Source organism: Globicephala melas, chromosome 3 (assembly GCF_963455315.2).
Source record: "Globicephala melas chromosome 3, mGloMel1.2, whole genome shotgun sequence".
Classification (NCBI taxonomy): domain Eukaryota; kingdom Metazoa; phylum Chordata; class Mammalia; order Artiodactyla; family Delphinidae; genus Globicephala; species Globicephala melas.
The window spans coordinates 153,799,726-153,813,208 of record NC_083316.1 but is presented as its reverse complement, the minus strand read 5'-3'; the positions used below and the strand labels follow the sequence as shown (position 1 = coordinate 153,813,208).

The 13,483-nt window shown below is 48.9% G+C and overlaps 1 protein-coding gene across 3 annotated transcripts in view; it reads right to left on the bottom strand.

The window, feature by feature from the left end:
- The window catches only part of TBC1D9B (TBC1 domain family member 9B), a 46,767-nt gene extending 33,871 nt beyond the window's left edge, over positions 1-12,896 (bottom strand). For all 3 annotated transcript variants that reach the window (XM_030844827.3, XM_030844823.3, XM_030844824.3), the window contains exons 1-4: positions 12,708-12,896; positions 9,597-9,707; positions 5,251-5,369; positions 509-737 (exon numbers count right to left, since the gene is read on the bottom strand). In XM_030844827.3, coding sequence (XP_030700687.1) covers positions 509-737; positions 5,251-5,369; positions 9,597-9,707; positions 12,708-12,825 — 577 coding nt within the window. In that variant the 5' untranslated portion in view covers positions 12,826-12,896. The remainder of the gene's footprint in view (positions 1-508; positions 738-5,250; positions 5,370-9,596; positions 9,708-12,707) is intronic.
- Positions 12,897-13,483: the final 587 nt, after the last annotated feature.

The window sequence follows — 13,483 nt, the reverse complement described above, 5'->3', positions numbered from 1 at the left end:
GGCGACATGCAGCAGAGTTCACTGGCTGGGAGTCTGCCTTTTGTCCTGAGGCCAGGGCTTCCTGTGGGGAGGGACCTGCAGCAGGTGGCTGCAGGGGCACACGTCCAAGACACCATGTAACCTGGAGCCGCTCAGGGATGATGGGTGCCCGGCACTCTACTTGAAAGAGGGGAGGCCCTGTGCAGAAAGTCACTACGTGAAGAACTGTGCTAGTTGATGTATACATGACAGGAGCCCCCAAGAGCCCGGTGATGCCTGGTTCAAGTCTGGAGTTCTGGTCATGGGCCACTAGGTTCTGGGGAGACTCTCTGGTGGGTATGTGGGGACAGAATATCTGGGGGCCGAGGAGGGACAGCCCTCAGGAACTTCGACAGTCTGGGGAGGCGGTACACTTTATAGAGGCGAGGTCGAGGGTGAGGGCAGAGGAGGATGCCCTGAGGATGACGGGGCCAGCTGGGGGACTGGTGCTAGGGGGGACACAGGGGGCACTCCTGCTGCCTGCACTCACCCTCCTTGCCCAGCAGGAAGGAGTAGAAGCACAGGTGGTTGACGGTCAGGTAGAGCCAGCCCTGCCGGGGCACGCGGCCCTTCCAGTAGCTGCAGGAGTAGTAGTTCACCAGCTTCTCTCCCTCGGGCATCCCAAACTGCTTCCGCATTTTCAGCTCGGCCTCCTTGAATTTCCCAGGGTCCTCATCTCCCTGGGGCTGCAGGTTCTTGTTCTCTTCTGCGATGATGCCCTGTAGGAGGACAAGGGGACTGGTTCCCGCAGGGAACTCAAGTGGTGGGACCCAGGACTCTTGGTCGCTGGCCCAAGGGCCACAAGCAGGTAGGCCTGTCGTCTGCTCTGGCCAGACAGATGCTGGGCAATTTCCCCTAACTTCCTGAGCTATTATCTCTACTGGATCAGAGAAGGGAATTTTTAAATTTACATTTTAGCTATTTTAATGTAAATATCTGAAAAATATAATACATAAACATGGTAAAAAAATGCAAGTAGTAAAAAAGTGTGTTCAGTGAGAAGGGAGTCTCCATCTCCTCTGCTGTTGTAGCCACTTTGTTGGTTTCCTCCCAGACAGGCTGGCACTGATGCACCTTTAAGCAAATACATGCAATCTGCTCTTTCCCCTCTTTCTTTGCCCAAATGGGAACTTGCTGTGGCACTGTTCTGTGACGTGCATTTCTTGTGACAATGTCTTGGAGGATCTTCTGTACTTGATACTCCCCCCCCACATACCAGGGGGCTTCTGCCTCTTGCCCCCGCTCAAGGCCCACAGACCAGCTGCAGGACCCACCCAGCTCAGGACCTACCCAGTTCAGGGTCCAGAGATCAGCCACAGGGCCAACCAACTCAGGGCATATCTATGCTGTATCCCACCAGCATCTTCACTGGGCTCAGGGTGCCCAGAGACATCACCCTGGGCCACAAAGCCAACCCCAAACCTCCTGGGGTAAAACAGGTTCTTAGTGCATTTGGCTCAAAATGTACATGCAGATTTTCCAGGAGGATGATGACTTGATAAGCTAAAGTAATTCAAGGCAACTGCTGTGGGCCAGATTGCTGCTTCTGCTGAGCCTCCTGGCAGCCTCGAATTCCTGTAACCATGAGCAGGGAGAACAGCCAGGAGTTTGGGTGAAGACCCAAAGGTAAGATGTAACTCCATCTCAGTATAGCCAGTACCACTGTAGCTGCAACTCCAACCTCTTCTCTCTCTCAAGCTGCCTCTGGTGCCTCCCCAGAACACTACTGCAGGAATTAGCTCTATGTCTGGGAAAGAGGCTCTGGCAAAGCACCCTTCTTGTTACTAAGGCCCTGCCCTTGTCTTCTGCTTCCCTCAAATGCACCTACTGGGAGGTTGGGAAAGGGGCCCCACCAGTGGAAAGGTGGGCCCCAGACAGCCTGTGGGCCATCACGGCACCCTGTCCCTCAGGCCACCTTCCTGGGTCTCAGTTGGCAGTCCCCTTTCCCCACTCCTTCAGCTGCACCTGGGAGACCCCCAAGCAGGGAGCAGAGGGGCTGACACTCTGCTTTGCATTTTCCTCTGCATTGTCCGCTGGCCTCTACTCAGGAGTAATGGTCCTCGCCAATGGGAATGAACGGCCTGGCCCACAGGACTGGGATTTTGTTTGTTTGCTGATACAAGTGGACTGTAAAAATCACTGGGCAGATTTTAAATTACTGATTCAATTTCTTTAATAGTTTTAAGCATATTCAAGTTTGCTATTTCTTTGTGAGTCTCAGTTTAAGTTCTATTATGTGGTAGACCAAATAATAGCCCCCCCAAAGATGTTTACATCCCAATCCCCAGAAGGGTTGAGAGACTGACTGGTTGACTAAAGAGGCCATGCTGCTGGCATTCAAGAGAAAGGTAAGGGCCAAGAATCACGGATACGAAGCTCCTGAAAGCTGGAAAAGGCAAGGAAACAGATTCTCCCCTTAGAGCCTCCAGGAGTCAGCCTTGCCAATTCCTTGATTTTAGCCTGTGAGATTCATTTCAGACTTCTGACCTCCAGAACTGTAAGAAAAGGAACTTGTGTTGTTTTAAACCACTAAGTTTATGGTAACTTGTTACAGTAGCAACTGGAAACTAAAACATATTATTTTAAGAGTGTCCATCTTGTCTCACTTCTTACTATTTATGGGCTTAAAGCTGTTTATGGCATTCTCTTTCTCTCTCTTTTTTTAAAGATTTTTTTGATGTGGACCATTTTTAAAGTCTTTATTGAATTTGTTACAATATTGCTTCTGTTTTATGTTTTGGTTTTGTGGCCACGAGGCATGTGGGATCTTAGCTCCTGGACCAGGGATCGAACCCACACCCACTGCATTGGAAGGTGAAGTCTTAACCACTGGACCACCAGGGAAGTCCCCTTACTCTCTTTTTTCTTAACCCTGATTTATTTATTTATTTTTTTAATTTTTATTTTAAAATTTTACTTATTTTTGGCTGCATTGGGTCTTCGTTGCTGCACGTGGGCTTTCTCTAGTCATGGCAAGCGGGGGCTACTCTCTTTGTTGTGGTGCGCAGGCTTCTCATTGCAGTGGCTTCTCTTGTTGCAGAGCATGGGCTCTAGGCGCACGGGCTTCAGTATTGTGGCATGTGGGCTCAGTAGTTGTGGCTCATGTGCTCTAGAGCACAGGCTCAGTAGTTGTGGCACACAGGCTTAGCTGCTCCGCAGCATGTGGGATCATTCCGGACCAGGGCTTGAACCCGTGTCCCCTGCACTGTCAGGTGGATTCTTAACCACTGTGCCACCAGGGAAGCCCCTAACTTTGCATTGTAAATAGATGCTATCATATTTCATTCCCAACATTACTTATTTGAGGTTTCTCTCTTTTGTCCTGGATCACTTTTGCCACAGGTTTGTTTATATTTTACATCTGTTTTTGGACCTGTTGCTCTTCTGTATCATTCCTTTATTTTCTAAGGAATTAACTTCTTCCCTTTGTTACAGGCATACCCTGAAGATATTGCAGGTTTGGTTCTGAACCATAGCAATAAAGCAAATGTCACACTAAAGCAAGTCACACAAATTTTTTGGTTTCCCAGTGCATATAGAACTTAAGTCTACACTATACTGTGGTATATTAAATACGCAATAGCGTTATGTCTAAAAAAATAAGGTACTTATCTTAATTAAAAAATACTTTGTTGCTAAAAAAATGCTAACTATAATCTGAGTCTTCAGCGAATAGTAATTTTTTTGTGATAACTATATTTCCTTCTTTCTAATTTCCTGGTTTCTCTGGCGTTCTAACTTACTGAATTGGACACCTGGCTCATTAATTACCACCCTTTCTTCTTTTCCTCACATTATAAAACAGAAAATGTAAGGCTTTAAATTTCCTCCTGTGTCCTGCTTTTGCTACATCTCACAAATTCTGATAAACAGTAGTATTTCCAAAATTTCCCAGTTCTCAGTTTTTTTGTTTTTTTTTTTGTGGCCTCGCATCTTACAGGATCTTAGTTCCCTGACCAGGGATTGAACCTGGGCCCCAGCAGTGAAAGTGCCAAGTCCTAACCACTGGATGGCCTGGGGATTCCCTCAATATTTTCTAATTTCCATTTTTTCCTTTGACTCATCTAGAACTTTATTCTGTTCTGTTGGTTAGTTTGTTTGGGCCTGGCATAAAGGAAACATTCCATAATGTTGCTGTTATTATTATTATTGCCCAGCTGGCTCATTAGGAGAGTGAAGACTTGCCTCTGCTCTCTTTGTCTATTTTCCTGGAACTAGAAAGGCAACACAGGTCCCACCCTGAACCCCAAGGTACACAGAGAACTGCTGAGGAACTCTTGGTGCCATCTGCCCAGGTCTAGGAGGTTCTGGTATAATGAAGTCACAAGGGCTTGCCCAAAGTAAGTTTGCATCATGAAACTTTGACCTGGTAACACCGCTCTGAGGAATCTAATCCAAGGCAATAATCCAACAGAAAGAAAAAGACACACACACACACACACACAGATAACTCAGATAAATGCTCATTATGTAATTATTCACTAAAGAGGAAACAATCTAAACATCACTGTGATGTTTTCACACATTGCTACAATCTTCATAATTATTTTGCTAGCTGTAAAATATTCTACTAAGAATACCACATATGACTGACCAAGTCCCCTGAATATACAGTGCTCAGCACAGTACTCATAAAGAAAATACTCAATAAATGCTATGTTAGCAAGTATGAGCCCTCTCAATTTGCAGAGGAAAGAACAGCTGCTTCCCCTCTTACCATGGGACTGGGAGGCATTGTTTCCAGCCTTTTTGCTAACAGTGTTGCAGGGAACATCCTGATACATACGTCATTCTGGACATATGAATACACTGTAGGGTAAATTCCAAGGAATGGACTTGCTGGGTCAAAGTGTCTGTGCATTTTGAAGTAATGTTAGTTTTATAATAGAAATATACCTAAAATTATCCTGTCATTTCCAACTTCTTCCTCTGTTGGCCAAGGAACTGGCTATCAGAGTTGTGTATCTGCATATTTGCTCTGAGGCCCTTTGCAGGGAATGGAAACTCCCAGCTAAGCTTAAACTCCGGTGGCTGGCCAGTAGATGGGGCCTGCATACAATGAGTTCAACTGCCCCTTTCAACACTAAAAGAAGATCAAACCCTTCGTTTCCATCTCTGTTTAATGGGGGAAAGAACTACACGGTGTTCTCTGAAAGTTATAGAAGATGACAAAGGTGAACACTGGTAGCCCAGAGAAGAGAGTGAGAACCAGTAGTGGAAAGTGAATCTTACGTGTATCTTGCCCTTGACGAAGGTGGTGATGTCTTCCTCAGTGTCAAAGATGGACAGTGTCTGGAGTAAGTTATTTTCCAGCCATTCCCAGTGTTTTGTGATCTCTTTGCGGGAAGAACCTAGGAGAGGTTTGGTGGCATAAAGAAAAGGAAAATCATAAAATCACCAGGCCTTAAATATAAACTCAAGAGAGATTAAAATGGCTGACCTAATTTGCTATACCAAAGTGACTACAACCTTTGAGCTGCTTACTCTTTCCTTCTTCATGTATATGACAAAAGTCATAAATGGTCCTGATAAAAACACAAAATAAAAAAATTCCAATAGAATTACAGAGTCATGAGGAAAATAAAGCCTCAACTTCCCTCTAATGCCCAGAGTAAGAGTGACTGCTAGTTTCCTCTGTGCCCTACCAGAAATAGTCTATACATTTGCAGGTTTGCTTGCTTACTTTTCTTCGAGATAAAAGGACTTAATGTGGTCTTCCATGTACAGCTGATTAGCCAGACACAGTCAGACTTGGTATAGGTGACTGTGGCTCTCCTGAGAATGTAGGCATCCACAGATGGCAGCTGGAGCTTCCTGTAGGACTCCAGGCCCCTGGCTGGCTGGTCTCCTGCTGGGCCAGAGGTGCTCATCCCTCTCTCTGAAGCCAGATGCCCCACCCAGGTCTTTGCCTCCTCCTCCTCATCCCAGTTCACATCCCAGCCTGGATCCCGTCTCTTCCAGGAACCCCTGTCTGACCTTTCAGTGTCTGGCTGGCCCCCAGTGTCTGCCCCACCTAGGAGGGGGTCCCTGCCCTCCTCAGGGAGGGGTTCTTGTGGGCACTGTAGGCCCAGTGGAAATGGGAGAACTCAGAGAGGTGGCCCATTGCCACTCCCAAAGAGTGAGGCAGCTGTTTTCTCTGCCTCCATCAGGGAATTGGGAAAAGGGGCCCCAGGAGGAAAATTGAAGGGATGAGGGAAGTCCCTTCCAGGCCTGGCTTCCCCTGCCCCTCTGGCACCCCACTTTTTGGGGTTTTTCATGTGTCTGGCATGGGGTTTTTGCACTTAAGAACTCTTCTCTGAATGAATTAACACAAGAATAAGAAAAGGAGTGAAAGCTCTGCTTCCTTTTCAGCAGCCTAGTGTGGGACAGTCTGTGGACTGTAAGCACCCAGAAGGCCCAGTTGCTTCTGTGACCACGGCAGGCCCACACACTCGGCATGGAGGGAGCGTTAGCAAAGAGGTGAGTCCGACATGACTGTGGACCACAGACGTTTTTTGCTGGGCGCCCGATCCCTGGTCACCCCATCCTTCACTACCTGGCTACAACTTTTCCATCAGCTGAAGACTCAGCTCTGACCCCGCCCTGGCCAGGCTGAGTTGGTCCCTGTCATCTCCTCTGGCCCAGGCATCTGCTCATTGCTCTGTCACATGTCACAGTCCAGCCTGACTTGGTTAGGGTTGATTTGTTTGTTTCTTTACATTTACCCAAGAGGCTCACCACCCTAACAAGCGATTCCACAGAAAGACCCTCTCCCATGGTCTGTGGGAGGATGCCCACGTGAAAATGATTAAACCCAGAATCATACAACAGTGATAATCATAACAATAGGTAACTATAAATAGAAATTACCTCTGGAAGTTCCTAATTCATCCATAAATTATTTTTTTTTCATTTTTCTTTGTATATCTATTATGGCCTCCTTTCCCTAGTGCACAGAGGCCAAGGTCTAGTTGTTAGGTGAAGTGAGTTCTTTCTTTCTTGCTCTTTTTGCTAAGAACCCACATTTGAATTTGAAGTTGAGTTTGCATGTGATGCAACCCTCTTACACACATGTTCCCGGCAGCCTAAAACAGAGGAATTTTGTCCACAATGCCTGTGTGGATCTGTCTGCACTTTAATTATAAATATTTACATATATTCACTTAAAATAATTATTAGTTAAAAGCAACTCAATCTTCATTTAGCACTAAGTAAACACTGAAACTATGTCATCTCTATGCTAGGTACTGGGAATAAAAAATATAATAGCTAATTAAATTATTAAGTGCTATTTCTGTTTTCCAAAACTTTTTATGGATTATCTTATTTGATTCTTAGAGCACCTTGGAGACAGGTACAGTTATTTTCATTTTATAGGATGAAGCTGAGGCACAGAGAGGTTGAGTATGTTGCCCAAGGTCACCTAGCTGGGAAGTGACCACACCATAACGCTAATCCAGGCTGCCCAGCTGCAGAACCTGCCCACACCCTCAAGGAATTGCTGGCCTAGTGGGAGAGCCAGTGAGCCTTCAATGCAAAAGTGCTGGTGGAGACACGGCAAGTCTAGAGGAGGGAGAAGGGTAGGTACATGAGTCCGGGGAATCTGGGAAGGTTTTCCATTGGATATGACATCTGCGTTGGTACTCAACAGAGCAGGAGGAAGTAAAGTAGACATGGGGCGACGCTGTAGGTACACCAGCCAGGACAGGTACAGTTAAGAACTTCAGGCCCTGCAAGTGTCTTGTCTGGCCGAAGGCCAGGTGTGAGCTGGTGGGGGGAGGAAGACAGAAATGGAGGCAGGCAGACCCTGAGAAGTCCTTTAATGGCAGTCTAAGGAGTGGAGATTCAGTGGCAGGTGTCAGTAGGTGTCTGCTTTTGGAGAGCTGAAGAGAGGTGGTGGGTAAAAACAGAGAGGCACGAGCAGATGAGCACAGGGGTCTGACCAGGGCAGGGGCTCCACAGTGCATCTGGGTCCCTCCCCAGCAGCAGGCCCTGATGCCACCAATGGGGTTCCCACAAGGCCCCACGGAGTAGCCATACTCCTCTCTCCCCACAGAGAGGCTGCTCTCACTACCACTGCCCTTCTCCTGAGAAGGAACACCTTGAGACAAAGATGAACATCTCAAGGGCCCATTTTAGAGTGAAGCGTCTCATCTTAGCCCAGGCACACACCAACTGCCCTGGGCCCTACCACATAGGAAGCCTCTCTCCTGCCAGTGCCCCACTCTGGGCACCCTGGTGCCTTCACCCCTTGACCTCTCCCCCCACCCCCCCAAGCTGGAGTCCAGCTGTGAACACTCCCATCACTTCTCAGGTCTCCAAGGAAAACCACTATCCTGGGGGACAGTGACACTGTGGCTTCTAGCAGAGAGAGGTATTCAGCACAGTGGACACGAACAGGTGCTCTGGGTCTGATCTGTGGTTCTGTGTGACTTTGGGAGGGTTACTTAACCCCTCTGGGCCCAGTTTTCTCATCTTCAAAATGGGGAAAATCAAAGTTCCACCTTCTGGAGTTGTTGGGAGGTTCACATGTCTGGCATGCAGGAAGTGCTGTCTGAGTGCCAGCTATGACTGCTGTTTTATCCCAGGGACCTCAGCCAGGCTGAAAGGGGACTTCCTCCTGGACTCTTGGGAGGGTGGGTGTGTCCTCCGAGAAGGACAACTACCAGCGATTCTCGTTATTCACAGTGGTTATGTTCTACAAAGTCTTCTGGAACACTGAATTTGCCAGTACTGCTCCCAGGGGAGCTACAGGGCTAAGTTCGTGCGAGCCTCTGGTCACAACATTTTCACCAACCGATCAATACACTACTTTGTCTTATATGTCTTTCTGCTTAAAGACACCTCATTTAATATATATTTTTAATACCCTAGCATTGAACTGACAGCCAGAAGCACTGCAACTCATGCCTGAAGGCAGCTCATCTAACTTGTATTTTCTCCATAAGGCACATCACAGCTTCCCGCGCTTAAAAACACCACACAGCACTTCAGCATTATACCTGGGGCCATTTTAAACAGCAAAGTCACCAACAGATAACACAAAATGTGAGAAGCACGGTGCTTAAACTTCTAAAAGGAGACATGTTTATGGTTTGAGAGCTGAAACAAGAAGGCAGAAGGATGCCTTGTTCCACCTCAGCTGGGAACCTGTGTGTCTGGTGACTCAAATTTTTCATTGCTCTGCAGACACACATTTCCACAGATGTCCACAAATGACCCCAAAAGTACCACAAGTACTGATTTTGGGGTTTATAGATAACTTTTAGTGAGTAGGTGAATTAAAAAAATATGTAGTCCATGAATACTGATAAGCTGTATCCGCCTTGAGAAAAGGTTAGCAGGAGAACATGGACACTGCCCAAGGCCAAGCCCTCAGAGAGGCACGCAGGGCTTCATGGGGCCCATGTCCTCTTGCCCTGCATCTGTGCACAGCTGAGCTGCCTTCCTAAGCTGGATGCTGGCCTGGGCTGTGCTGTCTGAACAAGGGGCAGCATCAGGTTCTCAGTGGGCCATGTCCAATGCAGGAATGCAGCCTGCGTCCCCTCCCTCTCTGGGGCAGGCCCTGCCCAGCACCCCTTGTGATTCAGGGCACCTACCGCACGCCACTGTCCAGTAGACCTGCGAGTCCTGGGTCTGGTGCAGGATGCGGTAAGGGGCCACCCGGGCACTGGAGTCCAGCACCACATCCAGGGTGCCCACGAGAAGACCTGGCAACAGGGCAGAGAGAGGGGAGGGTGAGGGAGGGCTGGGCTGAGAGCTGGGCCTGGCTGGAGGCAGCCATGAGGGTAGCAGTGCCCCCAAAGCCCCAGCCAAGAGGGTGAAACACCTTACATTACCCTGGTCCGTTAAATTACTTCTTTTTCCTCAAAGGCCTTCAGCCAGTGTCTGATCCCTATCAAAAACTCCCCTCCCACTTCTTCCTGGAAGCTTCTGCTTGTCCTCCTGACTCAGAAATACTTGCAGGCAGGGGCAGATTCAGGTTTTATGGGGCCCAAAGCTTAGATGATCTGGGAGGCCCTCTTCAAGAAAAATACAAAATCAGGTTTGAAAACAAGTATTTCTTCAGAATAAGAAAGTACAACAATGACAATTAAAAACAACAATACTACAAATATCACAAAATCCAAAAAAATAATACAGTATGTTTTATTAACTGCCAGACACATCTCTTAAGACATGTTTCTCTGACATGTGCGGCCTTTTTGGCTGTGTACTCTGATGCCTTCTTCATAAGACAACGATTTTGTAACATCATTTTCCACATCAACAACAGGAAGATAATGTAGCCTCAAAAGTCATGAATAAAAAGAACATGCAAATTTTTAGAATTGTCCAATTTAGGAAAACACCGATTCTGTTTTGTTTTTTTTTTTCCACCTCTGAACTGAAGCATTTTAGGGCATTTCAAGTTTTCCTTCTCATCACAATGTCATTGACATTTGTCAATGTCACTATTTCCCCAATAAATTAGAGAAAATGTCTACCTTTTACCACTATCCGATTCATTCTTCTTCATTTATTGAATTATCCAGCTACATAAAAGCCTGTCCATTGTTCCTATTTGAAACTTATTTTTTCCTTTTCATGAAGAGCTACTTTTGGTATGATCTGAAAATATTTTGTTACCATTTTCCTGTTGATATCAGAATAATTTCTATTGATTTTATTGCTCGATTTTAACATTTCTGTTTCATATTCCATTTTTAATTTGATTTTTCCCCCCTCCAGTCTCTAATAAATAAAATAACCAGTTACAAAAGAAGGTACTCTTCACATACATCCAAGTCAGGAGTCTGTAATCTCTCACCTGTTTTACTGAAATGTTCTAAAATGCCTCTCTAAATTGCAGTTAAAGCGGCATATTCAAGCCTTATCAGTGTTTGGAATAAACTGCTTTTTACTGTTTGTGTTGAGGTTTCTCTTCTGGTCTCAGAAATTTTATTTTAATTCCTATACTGTTGGCATATCCATACTGCAAGACTTGAAAACTTTTTAATGGGCAGGCCATCTCATCACATTCTTCAATGAAGAATCTAGGTTGGTAGCTGTTTTTAAAAGACAGCTTGAATAAAACCACATCACTAACTGTTCCTCCCCCAGGGAGACAGTGGTCAGGAAGCCATTATGTCCATGATGGCACAGGGAAGGCCATGCCAGAGGCCATGCCAGAACTCACCAAACCTAGCTGGAGCAGAGAGTTCAAGGTGTGGTTATCAGGGGGGACCTGGGGAGCTCTGCCTTGGGGGACATGGAGAGATGAGTATGGTAGAAAGGGCCTTCTCTGTACAGGAAAGCAGAGCACAGAGGGACCCACCCACCTGCTGAGATGATCTGTGGAGAAACAGAGCACAGAACAAGCCCTGAAATCTGACACAACGGTATGCTGCTGCAACCAAAGATACTGGTCGCCCAAGCATTGCTTTTCTACTTGGGCTTCAAGGTTGACCACTGGTCAGTCTCTCCAGAGGGGCTGCTGTCTAACCTCCACTGAACAGTCTAGTCCAGGAGGCAGGTCCAGCACTGGCTCCTGTGATTCTAGAGGCCTTTGGGAAAGAGCTCAAGGCACCAAAGGGAACAGTTTTCTTGGGAATGGTACAGTCTCTTCCACATCAGGATGTGTGGCCCAGGAAAGACTGACGGAAGAGGTCTCCTATGGGAAGCTTCTATCTGCATCTGGTAGGACTGCATTAGCTGCTAATGTTTAAAATTAGGACATTTCACAGAAAATCTCTTGATAACTGGAAGACCTGTCAACATTGGGCCTGAGGTCCTAAATGGCAACAATGGGCCACCCGAGGAGCGCAGGCACTGGTCTGGCCCTAAGACTGACCCAGGTCTGCTTGGGAGTGCCTGGGGCAGGTCCTGGAGCATGAGGGACCTTGGACAACCCCTGTAGAGGGAATGCCCAGTAGGCATCCCCTGGATCCCAAATGCCACACACTCCAGGAGGTGCCGGTCTAGTCTAGTCCTGTGTAGTACCCAGACGGGCAAAGAGGCACCTTGGCTGGTTCACCGGAACACATATACTGGTGATTCGGCTAAGCCTCGGTCTGCAGCTCCAACGCACCAAGAAGCAGGAAAGGTGGGTGAGGAGAAGCTGGAGGGATGGGGGCTGAGGCCAGCAGCAGCTGGGAGAACTCTGATCTTGCTGAAAAGGCAATTCTTTGGTGAGTTGGGAATGAAGGAGGCAAAAGAAAACGAATGCTTGTATCACTTGACCCCTCCTTGGAGGCACTTGGAGAAACTGAAGCAGAAGACCAGAAGATCTCGCGGACTTTCAGCTGTGAAATCCCCTTCCAGGAAGCAGCACACGCCTCCGCTAAGCACCGGGAAGCTCACGGGCAGCGAGTCCGGGCAGAGGCCGCCTCCAGCCTTCTCCTGGCTGCCCTGGTTGACCGAAGTCTCCCCATCCGCCTCCTAACGCGAGCACATCTGTCTTCCTCGAGTCCCTGGCCCCGTCCTCACCTCGCACCACCCCACCCCGTCCCTGCCTCCCACGCGCGGTTCGCGTTCCTACCTCCCACCCCCCACTCAGTGCCGGCCTCGCGCCCCCAGGCCCCCGCCGCACGCGCTGACGTGCGCGTCCGCAGTGACGCGCCGAGGCTGGGCCTGTCCTGGGCCGCTAGTCCTGGGCCCCGCCGCCCGGCGCCCCCTCCTCGCCTGCCCCGCGGCGACGCCCACAGGCCCGGTCGCCGCGCGCCTCTCACCCGTAAGGCCGCCGCCCTTGCCGTGGCCCCGGCGCCGCTGCAGCACGAAGAAGGGGTTGGCCCGCTCCGTCACCCACAGCGCGTTGGCCACCAGCACCTCCTCCGGGCCCAGCCACATCGCGGCGCCGTTCACACCGGGCCGTGGCCGGCCAGGCGGAAGCGCCGCGGTAGTCGCCGCGCGGAGCCGAGCGGGCGGGGCGGGGCGGGGCGAGGCGAGCGGGCGGCGCCCCCTTGCGGCCGCCGGGACCAGCGGGCCCTTCGCTCTTCCCACCCGGCCCCGCCCACCCGCCCAGTCCTCGGGCCACAGGCCGGCTTAGCCCGGCCGTGTCCGCTTCACTTTAGCCCTTCTCGCTGCAGGCCCCTGCGCTGCAGCCTCATCTAGGAGGAGCGGCCAGGTGCCGGGGCCACGCGCCTCTGGCCGGAATGGTTGAGTCCATGGTCCACAAATAGCAGGGCTTCTGGCCTTTTGTAAAAACCCATCCAGGGTTTGCGGGGAAAATGTAGAGAAACAGCATTTGGAGATACAGTTTTGGCTGATTGTGCAGGGCAAGCCAGTGCGTGTTAACATTGGAAAGGGTGGCTGGAAAAGGGTTAGTCGATTTTGGTAACTCAATTTTGGCACTTGGGCCTAAGACAAAGAGAACCTCCGGGAGTCCAGGACAGGTTGTCAGGAAGCTCTGAGGCTGGCAGGGTCTTCAGAAACCAGTGCAGTCCCTCACTTTATAGATGGGATCACTGAGGCTGAGTGGTCTTGGGGTCGGGGGCAGGGCCTGCCC